Raw genomic sequence first — 14207 nt, forward strand, 5'->3', positions numbered from 1 at the left:
TGTGATGAATTAAAAGCTGGAACCAGGATTTTGCATGTTCCTGCCAATTTCAGCAGAAACATGAGTTTGGTTGTACATGCACAGTGTTTCTCGGAGATCAAGCCTGATTCTTCTCTCGCTTACGTTATGAGTCCAGAATCTGGCCCATAGCAGTTTAACATTAACTCAAATCAGAGATCAGAGCCTTGACTGCATTATTTTAATAACTTGGGCATATGAGTTGTTATTAAAACAGTGCCTGAAAATAGGAATAACCAGAGCTGCTAGTACACCAGGCTAACCTATTTACAAAATCACTTGTTTTACAGTAGCACATTTTTTGAACCACATTGTGAAAACAGTGAATGACTCTCAATGTCTTGAATATCTTGTCCGTAGGTGATTGTCCTTTACTCCATAATTCTCAGCCAGTCAGCCAGCTTCCTTCTCTGAGGCCTGAGCACCATCACTACCCAACTATCGATGAGCCTCTTCCACCAAGTAAGCTTTAGTTTTTTAATTTCTTGCATTTTTTCAGCTTTTCCTGTTAAACAGTGTAGAGGTCAGTATGTCTTTCTAAATAACCCCATCTGTTCTGTATACACATTCTCCAGAACCCAAGCAATATGCCCTTTTGTTTCCCGTATTTGATTCTGGTTTCAGGTGTTGTCGTGTTATTCTGGACAAGCTCCATATAACCTCCCTCTGCCTTGGTCCATCTTCTTCCTTAGCTATCATGAAACGAAAATAATACTATTTCCCTGTTTCCAGTCAGTGTATTTGAACTCAAGTGAGTGTGTATCTGTCAGGTGTTCCAGAAGCCTTACTATAAAGCTTTCTGGGTGGTGTATCAGCAAAGTACTCTGGTTTCTCTGTAACATTTGTCTCCAGGTTTTCCGTGGCTGACTTCAAAGATGGTTTGGGATGGCAGTCCCTGTGGCCTGCCAGCTCTGCTTGCAGGTCCAGCAGGAACCCTTTCACAGTCAGGATGCTCAGACAGGTTCAACTCTGTGCAAACCCAGCGGATGCTGGGAAAAAGCAGCCCACATGAAGTGGTCTTGTACTCTCTTTGGATTTGATAAACAGTGAATTTTATGTTCATTGTGGACTGTAATGGCATCTGCAGTTACGTTGGATAAAAAATGAGAGGGTCTTAAGTTGTGTAATTGAATAGCAGGCTGACAGTGTGGGATTTTTACCACTGAATCAACTGCTGGAGGTGTTTTCACTTGTTTCTGTAGCTTCTCCTGTGTATTCCTGAAGGATTACCCGCTCAGGATTACCCGCTTTTTGCATTGGCTTTAAATGGCCAGCAGAGCGCACTCTATGCCCTGCAACGTGCTGCTCATCACCTTTCAGCTTCGGCACGCACTTAACGACCTAAAATGTGCAGAGCCTCAGAAAAGCAACCAGGCATATACACAAAGAACTCTATTTTCTTCAAAGCCCAGGAAGGGAACACACTTATTTGGCCTATGGGGCCACTGACAAATAATTCATCGTTTACCAACCATGCTGTCAGTATTCCCTAAGCCAAAAATAGCCCTGATGCTGGCGTCAGCTGCACAGTAGCATGAATGATTCAAATGCCTTTAGCCCCATGAAGTCTTATTAGGGTACCACTGTGGCTTGCCAGTAAATGATGAAATGGGAATGGTTACCTCTGTAACAGGCAAATATTTCTCTTCCGCCCACTCTTACCTCAAGACTTTGGAAATGGGGCACATTCCCCATTAATGATGTTAATGATAGGACACTGACATCAGCTCAGGTAAACAAAACAGTGTGAATCTGTTTCGTATTCTTCCATCACCAATTCAATACATTTTTCCTCTTTCTAATAATTATCCTCAAATGGTAAGTATTTCTACCATTGGTTTTCACAAATGCTTTCGTGATAGGGTATAAGGACATGAAATGCAATGTGGTACCCCTTGTAGGATTCTATTTTAGCATTTGCATATAACATCATTTTTTACAACAAAGGCTGCCAGTGTGGGCTTAAATATATTGATCATTATAGGACTAGACTATGGGTTGCCCAGGGAAGTTGTGAGTCTCCATCCCTGGTGGTGTTCAAGGCCAGGTTGGATGAAGCCTTGAGTGATATAGTTTAGTGTGAGCTGTCCCTGCCCATGGCAGGGGTTGGAAGTAGATGATCTTAAAAGTCCTTTCCAACCCTAACTATTCTATGATTCTATGTTAATTTGGAGAGCAAAAATGTTGAATTTAATAATATCACCTAGGAAGCCTGTTTCCAAAAACTCTTCATGAAATTTTAAGGTAATTTCAAAATAATAAGCTATAGCTTTAAACTAGAAATTTTTCTTATTCTAGCATTCAGTGTCACTATCTCAGTGCCTTTAATGCCTCTTCGCCTTAGATAAATAGTTCTTCAATCATGTGAAAGGAAGAAACTTTGTGTTTTAAACATTTTTAAGCCAGGTTGTATGATCAAACCTGGCTTACTTCTCACATGCAGCATTCACTTCTGCCCATAAATAGAGCTGAAGATGATTTGCCAGTGCTGCAAGTTCAGCAAATTGACTGGGTTTACTTTAGTCATGAAGAACCTTCTGGACAGTTTTCTTTGTCTTTTGCATAGTTTTCTTAGTAACTTTGTTTCATCATAACCCCACAACAGTTGGGGTTTCAGTGTTATGTAGGAAAGTCAGTTAGAACAGGTTCATTTTTTATGTGGGAATATCATAATGACCAGTCTGAATGCAAAGGTCCATACAAGATTGAGAGATTTTCAGAGTTTGTACAGCCTCATGACGGCATTATTAGTCACCCCTTATTATGTGTGTGTTTGCCAGTACTGCTGGAAACCCTACAGAACTGAGGCCAAGAAAAATACATGTGCCCAGTTCAGAACTGCTCTTTGCTGAAGGTGTGGCTGAGCTTGGAAAGGGAAAGACAGTGCATTTACTTATTACCTGCCAGGACTGTGGTACTGCCAGAAGAAAAAGTTGTGTCTTCTGATAGAAATCAGAGCAGTTTCAGAGGCTGCTGTGAAATATGACTGGGCTGATGGAGAACAGAACCAGCACTGTCCCATCCCCAGCCCTGTGCTCCAACATGCTCTGGCTCTGAAGGTCAGATGGAGGTTGGTCTGTGTTGTAGTCACGATCTTATTTTGCCTGAAAAATAGACAAAAGACCCTGAGGAAATTTGGCTGCTTCCTTCATCCCCTGTGCCTCTTGAAGTAGCATGAAGGGACTTGAGCACAGCTCAGCAGCAGAATTCTGTGTCGGTTCACCTATCAGCATGTTTGTCTCTCTGTGCAGGTGTCCATCTCCACAAATCTGGTATCGTATGCAGCATCAGTGACTTGTGTGGCTTGCAGGTTCTCTTGTGGGCAGGCCTTCCTGGGGGGACCAGAAGAAGAGTTGTTCAGCTGATGAGAAATACTGCTGCAGGTTCCTCAAAAGCCACGTGACATGCAATTCCTAATATTTGAGCATGCCAATGCAAGTGTCAGCCCATGGTTTCAGGTGTATATACATAAAGCAATTAATAAAACAGCACTTACTGATAGGTGCAGTTCATGTCTGCACAGACCACTGCTGGATGTCTGATACATCCAAGAGATCATCTTCCTGAAGTTGTGATCCAGTCTGTGTGATCCTGGCCTGATGTTTTCACTGTGACCTCCAAGCTCTGGACAAGTTTCATTGCTCCTAGATTTCCAAGTACTATGCTTAGGAGCTTAGGAACTCTCAGTTGCATTTAATAAGAGAGAGACTACTACCTCACCTCTAGAGCTGGTCATCCACAGGGCTGGATTATGAGAATTCCTTGTTTGTGTACTTGGGAAGTCTTATTCTTACTAAGTGTCCATCAGCAGAATTCAGACCAATATGACCAGTTAGCGTTTTCCATGTAGACTGTCTAGAGTGTAGATCTGCAGCATTGTCTACAAGCTTCTAATTATCCATCAACCTTTATTATTCTCAACTTCTTACATGTATACTGCAATAGTATGGGGTGAAGGATTTATCCTTTTCCAGACAACAACAAGGAAAACAAATATCTTTATGATGTTAAGGTAGATCATGTCACCTTTGTTCTGGCCAAGATTATTTCCTTGAGAATACATGCAGATAATGCATGACTCCAGAAGGACCATTCCCACCAACAGTGGTACACCTGCCACCAGTGACAGTGTGCTCAGCAAAGCTCTGGCCTTCAGCTTGCCTTATGTGTCAGTCTGATTTCCTTCAGTGTGCATCTGTTGGTGTGCTGTTGTTCACTGTCTTATGTTTTAGACATTGTTTTCACAAAGCTTTGATCTTGTTCTTGAAACAACTGCACTATACTTGGAAATCTTTACCTGGTGGGAGGAAGAGAGAGCCCTCTCCTGAAAGTTATATTGTGATGCTCACAGTGAGACATGATGTGTGTACCTGTTTAACTATAGGTTTTGTGTCTGTAAGGAGTCAGGTACTTCCAGCCAGCTTTGAAAGACATAATGCACGTGCATATGGCTGTTGTTGGGTTAGAGTCTTACAGAAAATGCCCCCAGGGACTCCCAGTGCCCCTCTTCTAAGGTTTGTGGTGTTAACATGCCAGGGACAGCCAGCCGTAGTATTCACACAGCCTACACTTGGCTGGGACCAGCCCAGGTATGGAAACTGAGTTTAGCCAGGGCCAGCATTCAGAGGATGGGAACTGGTCATGAAGGATACATTTCCAGATACAGCAGGAAGAGGCAGAACTTCAGTCCTACTCTTAGATTGTAGGAGATAAAATACATAAAGTATGAAATCCAGCTGATCCTGAATTTGATCCATAGAAGGAGTGGACTCATCAGGGATGAGGGTATCATAGTAAGAACATGGGAATAAGATGAAGTGTTTGCTGCCAAAGGTAATCACCGTATGTGCATTTGTGTGTGAATGCGAGTGAGGTTTGTGTATAAACACATGTAGAAAGTATGTGCATATATTTACATAGCTCTGTCATCAGCTGATGAATCATGTAAAACTATGAAGCTAGCAAGTTGAATTTATACCACTATTCCATACATTTCAACCGATTTGATATGTGACCTTGCTAGCTAACTCATCCCTGAATTTCTCCTGTTTCAAATACTTCTTTTTTTTTAATCAACATTACCATTTTCCACAAGCCATCATATACCAAATAACTTAGTTTTCAGTCATGGGACAATATAAACATTAGAAGGAAACGCCAATGATGGAAGGCTCAATATTATGCTGCAGACTTTCAGTCTACTCGGCATCCATCAGAGCAATAGATTTATGATACTCATCTGTTTAGAGAGATTTCTAAGGATATGTCCAACCAGACTTTGATCAGTATTCAGGATAGCCTTTAATTGCATGATATCCTTCAGAGCCACTTTATAAAAAGAGAGAGAAATGAAACACATTTGTTCTGAAACACAGCAAAAAAGAACATATGGGATTTGACATATTAGCTCAGATATCATCCTTTTACACTAAGGGTTTGTTCTGTGTGGCTACCCTGACCTGTAATCAATCCAGCCAACTAGTGCTACTAACTGTAACATTATCTAGCCCTTTAAAAACTGGGGCCACTTGGTTTTTATAGTCTATGGCAGTGAACTCCATAGGCTACCTATGTGCTGTGTGTGAAATATTCATGTATATGCATATGCTGCCTATACATATATATAGACAAGCACATAGTATATATACACATTTGAATGTATACTTTGACTATATACACATAATATATATTGCAAGCATGTAGACTATATATATGGTATCTCATGTGTGTATATACCCTGTCTGTGTACATGTATGTGTGTGTATATATATATATCTCCCCCAGTTAAGTTTTCTGGGAGGTATCACACTGACAGCATCATCCCTTCCTTTTTTTCCAACCCTAGACTGGGAAGCTCGGATAGACAGCCACGGGAGGGTGTTCTACGTGGATCATGTCAACCGAACCACCACGTGGCAGCGCCCCACAACTGCAGCAACGCCGGATGGGATCCACAGATCTGGCTCCATCCAGCAAATGGAGCAGCTGAACCGGCGGTGAGCGTTTGCACCTATACTACTCCCTTGAGATCTGTGTGCTCCCCAGTGCAATGCATTGGCTCCCTGAGGATTAATCTTTCCTCCTTGTCAAAGTCCAACATACGTGTTCCTGTCCCCGCTGCTGGTCTCTTTTACCCTCCTGTGGGTGTCTGGTACCCAAACTTGAGAGCACATGAGAAGTGCTGTTGAGTGAAAGATGTTGCAAAACATTTCAAACAGCAGAAAGAGCCTTTTGGAAAACTGTTTTGAACTGACTCCCAGAAGAAAAGGGAGCGTTCTTCCAAAAGATGGAGTTGCTTTTGCTGTTTAACTGTAAGAGTGGTACCGATGGGTCAGCATCTACTGCTACACTGTGGAGGTTTCTGAGCTGCCACTGAAATAGCGTTGCTGTATCAGTGTGGCATTTCTGCTCAAACTAATTAGGCCTGTTGAAAGGTCTGTCTCCTTTTCTAGGACAGAGCACTGCTCTAATAGGACTGTACACATGTCTAGATGTAGACAGATCTGCTTAGTGTTACACTGGGGCCTGTAAATCTGTCAGTTCATTCTGAGATGGCAGAAATATCTCTTAACACAGGGAATATTTTCCTTTTAAGTAGTCCACACATAGGTTTGTTTATCATTTCTTTTTCATCTTTCTTTTTCAGACTGAATTTAAGAGGAAGGAGAAAAAATAAACAGTTGGGCAAAAGTCTTCCTTTTTTACTTCAGAAAAGGATTTTTTTTAATTCCCTGCTTACTGTAAGGGTACAGTTTCTAGAAAAAGACAAGCAAACCAGAAATTACATTCTAATTTTAGTACGCAAAAGGCCACAGAAGTTTTTTGGTCTTTTTTCTATTCTAAGAGGAAGATCCACAGATGAAAAAAGGATGCAGAGTTTCAAAGTACTCTGGAAAGAGTGCAGAATAGCTTGGGTGTTACTGCATGTTAGGAGAACTGGGCCCTGAGTGACAACAGCTAGAAAATTAATGCAACTTGTAGAGAGCAAGCCAGCCCTCTTAAAGGGGTTGTTTAGCAGGATAAGTTGACACCATAAACACACTCTTGAAGAATTTCTCCTTTTTTTCTCACCAAAATTCAGTATTTTGGAGGGCATTTCATAAGTGTTATGTCTTGCAGAAGGCACACTAAAATAAGTGATTACTTAATGTAGCTTCTTTTAAGTGATTTACATGACTTTTCTGTCATATAGCATTTGTCTTTAAGAAGGATTTGGACTGTGTCAAAGCTCAGACTATTTGGCTGCCACTTAAGGAAGTTATCTGCCACAGAAAGCTCTGTTCTGGACATGGAATCATAGAATGGTTTGGGTTTGAAGGTACTTAAAGCTCATCCAGTTCCAATCCCCTGCCACAGGCAGGGACACCTTCCACTAGAGCAGGTTGCTCCAAGCCCCTGTGTCCAACCTGGCCTTGAACACTGCCAGGGATGGGGCAGCCACAGCTTCTCTGGGCACCCTGTGCCAGTGCCTCAGCACCCTCACAGGGAAGAATTTTTTCCTAATGCCTAATCTCAGTCTACCCTCTGTCAGGTTAAAGCCATTCCCCTTGTCCTGTCCTTACAGGCCCTTCTCCAAAGTCCCTCTCCAGGTTTCTTGTAGCCCCTTTGGGCACTGGAGCTGCTCTAAGGTCTCCCCTTAAGAAGCCTTCTCTTCTCCAGGCTGAACCAGCCCAGCTCTCTCAGCCTGGCTCCAGAGCAGAGCTGCTCCGGCCATCATTGCATCTCTGTGGCCTCCTCTGGACTCGCTCCAACAGCTCCATGTCCTTCTTGTGTTGTTGCCCCCAGAGCTGGACGTAGGACTGCAGGGAGGGTCTCAGGGTGGAGCAGAGCAGGAGAATCCCCTCCCTCGACATGCTGGACACACTCCTTTTGATGCAGCCCAGCACATGGTTGACATACATCAGCTTTTTTGTTTGGTGGGTTTTGGTTTTTTGGTTTGGGCTATTCTTTTCAGTGCAGCACATCCAGGAAAGGAATAAGTGCTTGAGAGAGTCTGCATGGGAATTTACCATTCTGTTAGTTAATGCAGGTTAATCACATTTGTCTTTGTGACCTCCTTGCTTCAAAACTGATTTTTCCACGTTTTCATGTAGGCTGCCCGGCTTTCAGGGTTATGACTTGATTATCATGGGTTTGAGTTGGGAATTCACAGTTAATGAGACTGACCTTTGAATCTGTCTAGTTTTAGTATTCACATATCCAATTGAAAAGTGAGGAGTGTAGAGCATTTTCAACAGTGACATATCTCTCCTTATCCATGTTCCATTGGAGACCAAGCACTTTGCACCTTAATTTAGTGTGAGCTGCTATGGCTTTTTGGGACAGTGGAAGAAAGCTGATGATTCTCTACTGTCTTCCAAAGAGTTCAGTTGGTTTGAGAAGTTGAATACAGAGGTCTACTATTGTTCCTGTATTTGGGAACTGTTCTTAAGACTCTAGTAAGAGAATCATACTAGATCTCTGAGTGTTTGTGCAGTGGCAAGTTACTGCTGTGTTTTCAACATGGCTGCTGTAAGTTTTTCAGTTATTGTTGTCCTAAAACTAATTTCAATTATTTCATGTCTCCAGATTTCAGGATTATGAGGAAAACCCCTTTTCATAAATGGTTATTGTCAGCACTGTGGAGGATTGGACTTTGTTTTAAGCACTCGTTTTAGAAATACTGTTTTGTTGTATTTAAAACTTCATTATTTGAAATGCTCTTCAGCAGACATACCCGAGAATCATTTTAGGTGAGGCAACAGCAAGCATAGGCCTTGCTGATAGAATTAGCAGCAGCCTGAACTTTTGCTCTAACCTCAAACAGAATTTGGACTCAGGATCACTTAGCAGTTTGAGAAAACTTGACGACTTTTCTTTTTAAACCAGTCTACTCACTTTCCAGCTTCCTGGTTTCATTTGTGGAAGGGAATGGAAAGACCAAAATATTACAAGGAAGCCTGGTATTTCCAGCCCAGCCAAAACCACAAAGCTTTGGAAACTCAGCTTGAAGAAAATAAACCCTACAGCTGTGATTGAGCCTAGTCCTGCTCTCCTTCTGTGCTCCCATTAGCTGTACTAGCCACTTGAGTATACAGGGAATGCAAAACTGGAATCCAGGTGTTGGGCAAACTCCAAGAAGACAGCCATACTTCTTTTTTTAAAGACTTTTGCTCATTTTCTATAGCACTACTTGACTTGCTTACTTCTTAGCAAACCAGATAACAGCCTTTTGTTCAAGCTGTGTTGGAAAAATGCTTTGCAGCATGCGTACATTTAGATGTGTCTTTGCATTAATTCAAAGTTACTAAGTAACATGATAAATGGTAACCCAAATAGATACAAGACATCCACATAATGGTATTTCTAAACCTCCATTTCTTTGACACTTCATTTTGATAGGAGACTGCAATTTCCAGAGGCATTCCCATAACTTTTGCACTTTCAATGTTTTCTCCAATGACTTTGGCATTTTCTGGTATTTATATAAGTTTATTTTATAGTATAGAGACCCAAAAGAAAAGTGTAGCCTTTTGTTGGCATACAGCTAGTCTTACTCTATAAGGTTTGCCAATAGGGAGTTTCTACCATCTAATTAAATTGAATCTACAAAGTTGTTTTTATATTTGTGCTTATATCCCTTGATTATATGAACTCCTTTTTTTTTCCTCCCCTTTCTGTTGCATGTGGGTGTTGTAAAACTGGAGGGTGCTGGAATGGAAAGTTCATTCAACTGCCTGCAGTCAAGTGAATAAAAATGTAAAACATAGATCTAAAGCAGAGGGTTTAAAGCTGCAGTAACTTCATGCTGCTGTGCAACCTGCTATCAGTTTCCTTGTGAAGATGGGTGTTTACTTAAGCTGTCAGAATATACACAGAATGTAGCTTCACATGACTTTGAGTACTGGGGACACACATAGTACTGTGAAAGCTTTAGAATATATCTATTAAAACTTTAATGATTTTTCCTAGGTATCTCCAGCCCATCTGCCCAAGCTTGGGTTGCAGAGAGCTACTGGAGATGATGTCTGTTGAGGGACGCAAAAGCCAAATCCGAACTGCTTGTCTTTAGTGATCCCTTGCACTTTGAGGAGCTAACTCCTGACTGGCTTCCGATTTGGAATAAAGCATGCATTAAAAAAGAGAGAAAGGAAGTGAAATTTGTAAGTCAGAGCTTGAGATGAGGAAACTAAAAAGAGTGTAAGACAGGAAAATGAGAGACAAGCAATGCTGGATCAGATTAAATGCAGGCAGTAAAGCTATTCTGTTCTATATACATATGGAAATGCAATCCAGAAATAAGGATTAAAAATACTAGGGTGGAGTAAACCTGAGAGTGCCTATTTTCTTTCTCTTTATGCTGCTATCTTTTGCTTATCTTTGTCTCTGTATATAAAATATATTCTTTTATTCAATACATAAGACTTATATTCATAGCTTGTCAGTAGAACCAAAGAAATCTTGAGCTCTCATCTTACTCATCTGTCTATGTGAGTGAACAAGTTAACCAGAACTTGTTTTGTGTAGTGCAAATTCAACATACTCCAGGTTATTCCCACAGCCACATACATACTTTATTTGTGAGCTGGTATTTAGGGCTGGGCTCATACCCAAGGTTATGATCAGTCCCATTGACATCAAATAATGTGCCAGTTAGTTCCATGATTAGTATGGAAACGCCACGAAAGAGCTTTTTAGGGCATTTTCTTCTGTTATCCTCCTCACTGTTGTTTTCATATCTCTATATTTTTTCTCTTCCTTGCTCTGGAGCTAGTCACCATACAAGCTAAATGCCCAAGCCCACTGATTTCCAACATAACACATCCTCACACTGTTCACTCAGCTCATATGTTACATCCTACTCTCCTTTCCTGTGGCTGTCATATGAGTGAGATTGTAGCTGTTTGGGGTCACACTACCTACTAGTTTACACTCCATATTGCCTACTAAAATGGAAGTGTTCCCAACTGCTGGCTGTGCAATATCGTAATAAACATTTTGTGAACACTCTTAATAACCTTTACCATTTTAGGGATGAACATGTGCAGCCAACATTGTCATAAGATTTAAGGGTACTCAGTGCATCACAGTATTGATCCTTACTTCATTGGTTATGCTACCAAAAGACTAAATAAGGTGATCCACCAGTAGATTCAGGTTCCAGACATCCAGATTCTTTAAAGGGAAGCCTTCTAGCAACCTGTAACCTAAATACCTGTCTAAATTTGACCTTTGAGTATTCCTTGCTTGTACCCTCTGTAGCTATTTGTCAGTCAGTGCAAAAGGTCATATTAGCAGAGTAATGGTTGGCCCAAGTGTGAGTATCTACATCAGTTGAAGGAGAAAAATTGGATGTACCCTTACTCTGTTGTATGCTCAAGGTAGACCTATGGGAGTTATTCAAAGCCAGTGTTGATTGTTGAGGGAGAAGGCACCAAAAAGCTCTTCTGTTAACTAAAGCATGTTGTTCCTTCCTCTGAACGTATGCAGGTACCAAAATATCCAGCGAACTATTGCCACAGAGCGGACTGAAGATGATGCTGTAGTAAACAACAGGGTGGAGAGAGTTCCCACCGGAGGAGGAAGTGACTCTGAGGCAGAGCCTTCCCAGCAAAGCTCAGGTATGGGGGAAGCTGTTGAGTGATGTATGTTCAGTGCTGTTTAATGGTGGCACTCAATTCTGAGAAAATCTGCATTTACATGGGAGACTGGAACTTTATTGTACTGGATTACAAGATCTAGGTGAAAGAAAAGAAGTTTAGACTTGAAGCTGCAGGTTTTAGTTCTAAAGCTACAGGTAAGAAGCTAGATGCAAAGGGCCTCAGTTTTTGTAACAGCTACTGAGACAGACAAAGTATTTTTACTTTAATAAAGGGCAATTTGAATTTAAAATGTAAAAGACATCTGGTTTTTATACCTTAGTAGCTGCAAAACCAGCCCTGTCTTATTTTTGCTGCAGTGTGATTTTTTTGTCTTAGGGCATTGCAGTTTATTCTCTCCAAGCATGGCTTCTGAACTGCCACACATGCCCATGTGGTTTCACCTGCAGCACTCTGGCATCAAGTATGAAATACTTGTGGGTTTAAAGCTGCAATTTGGTGATATCCCTGAGCTGATGTAAGTGTGGGCTGCCACTGGAGGAGGCACAGCTGGGTTTTTTTGCTCATCACTAACTTACCTGACAGGACCCCATACCAGAGCAGAAAACTGATCTGCATGAAAAAGGCTTTGTTCCTTGTAATTGACCTTGTTTATAGCCAGATTGGTTCTTTCATCTGGCTCATTAGGTGACCAGATAAGAACGAGTGTCACTACAAAGAGGTGAATGTGTGCCCAGGGCAGGATGGGATGGCAGGGAACTCTTCTACTCCTTTTGGTGGTAGTCATATTTTCTTAGAACATTTGTGAAACCATAGCCTAAGTTTCTCAGGTAAGAAACACCAGCAGTCACTCTAGTGCCTGCTTTGCAGCTTGTGGACATGCAAAAATAGCTGTCTGCTCTGAGAACTCTCATCACCAAAATGAGCAGCCAGTCCTCTTCCTTTGGATCATTCTCACTTCCACTTAACTTTGGTTTCTGTGTTGTCTGCTGGAAGTCTGACTTCTTGCCATCCTTTTGCCATCCCTCTGTAAATAGCATTGGCAAAGGAAAAGAACCAAGATAACATCTCCTTGAATTTTCTTGATGTTCCATGTTGAATAGGAAGAATTACACAGAGAAGCAGTGAACTTTTAATTTTTTTAAACAAGTTTAGAAAAATACTCATTTTTGCCTGCTTATTTTTCTGATCCATTATGTGTTTTTAACTTGAAAATCAGTTTTGTCCAAGACTGTTTAAAGTTTGATATTCAGAGCTTCCTTACAATCCTTTGTACTGCAGTTTATGGCAGCCTTTTACCCGCACTGGTTCTTATAGGGAGAATCCAGTCCTCTGTGTGAAATGGAAAGGAGGTAGCACATTGTATTATTAGTATTTAACTTACAAGTAATGCAGTCATCACTTGTAACATGTGTAATCACTTACTGTCATAGCCTACATAATAAAATAGCAAGTCAATAGGAATTGCTACCAGTAAGTATTTAAGTCAGTTTGTTAAGTAACATTCACTTTTTTAAACCTGAAGACCTAATGAGTATATGTCATCTTAAGTGATTAGGTAATTGTTTTTGCTATAGGTAATTGCTTTGCTTTTAGAAGAAGAAATCAGTATTGTATAAAATGCCAAGAATTAAAAAATCAAGGGTGATGTAAGCATGCTAAAATGAGAAGAAGCTGCAGTATGATACATTTGGTGTTTGCCTTTTAACTAAAAGTGTCAGAAGGAATACAATTTAGGCACATTAATCCAAGCCAGTAGAAATCAGTTTAAGTCAGTTACAACAGTTTAACAGGGGATCCAGTCTGCAGTTATAAGTGGATAAAATAATGTGAGGTGTCTAGCAGGAAGAAAAGAAAATGGGAATCTATATTTATTCTGCTGATAATGTCTGCATCTGACTTCCTCAGACTACAAATAAAAGTTGGCTTTTATTTGAAAACACCAGAACTGCACACTCAAGCCATAATTCCATGGAAGAAGTATTTTCTGGTGGCTATAGAAGGTCAAGGAGTTCCTACCTCTACAGAGTTACATTCTCAAATGCTCAGTTCCGTGCTTCCTGAGTTGATACAAGTTAAAAATAATCCCTTTGTGTCTGTTTTTGTTTTCTTGACTATACAAGTCTCCAAAACCATGAACTTTCCAAAACTAGTGCAATTGCTAGTAAAGAACAAAGCTTTGCAGCACCAGCATAGATGTGAGTGGCTGAGCAGGGGCCTTCCTTAACCCAGTCTTGCTACCAAAAGCTTTCTGCTGGCAAACCCCATTAGGCTGGATTGGGAAATCAGATCACTCTAAAATCATTAGTGGGGGAAACAGTCAGGACCTGGGTGACAATATTGAATTGAATCAGCTGGTAAATCTGTTGCAATCATGTTGATATTTAGAGACAGCAGTAGATATGACACAGAGTATTATAACATACAGTACACAAAAGTGTCCAGCTTCTGCCCTTCTACTGTAAGCACCGCACCACTAACCACACGGGGAACGTGCCAGTTTGACAGCAGACTTGTCTAGGAGACACCAAGAAGGTAAGTGCATTGAGCAGGATGATGACTTTTTTATATCATCATTTTTGCAGCCATTTATTAAAGGTTAAATAATAG

The 14207-nt window shown here is 40.9% G+C and overlaps 1 protein-coding gene across 1 annotated transcript in view; it reads left to right on the forward strand.

Moving 5' to 3' along the window:
- HECW1 (HECT, C2 and WW domain containing E3 ubiquitin protein ligase 1) overlaps nt 1–14207 on the forward strand; it is a 248112-nt gene that overhangs the window by 177527 nt on the left and 56378 nt on the right. Inside the window, exons 10-12 of the mRNA XM_034062430.1 lie at nt 379–480; nt 5864–6014; nt 11488–11618. Of these exons, the coding sequence (XP_033918321.1) occupies nt 379–480; nt 5864–6014; nt 11488–11618 (384 nt within the window). The remainder of the gene's footprint in view (nt 1–378; nt 481–5863; nt 6015–11487; nt 11619–14207) is intronic.

The sequence above is a fragment of the Melopsittacus undulatus genome, chromosome 1 (assembly GCF_012275295.1).
Source record: "Melopsittacus undulatus isolate bMelUnd1 chromosome 1, bMelUnd1.mat.Z, whole genome shotgun sequence".
NCBI classification, from domain to species: domain Eukaryota; kingdom Metazoa; phylum Chordata; class Aves; order Psittaciformes; family Psittaculidae; genus Melopsittacus; species Melopsittacus undulatus.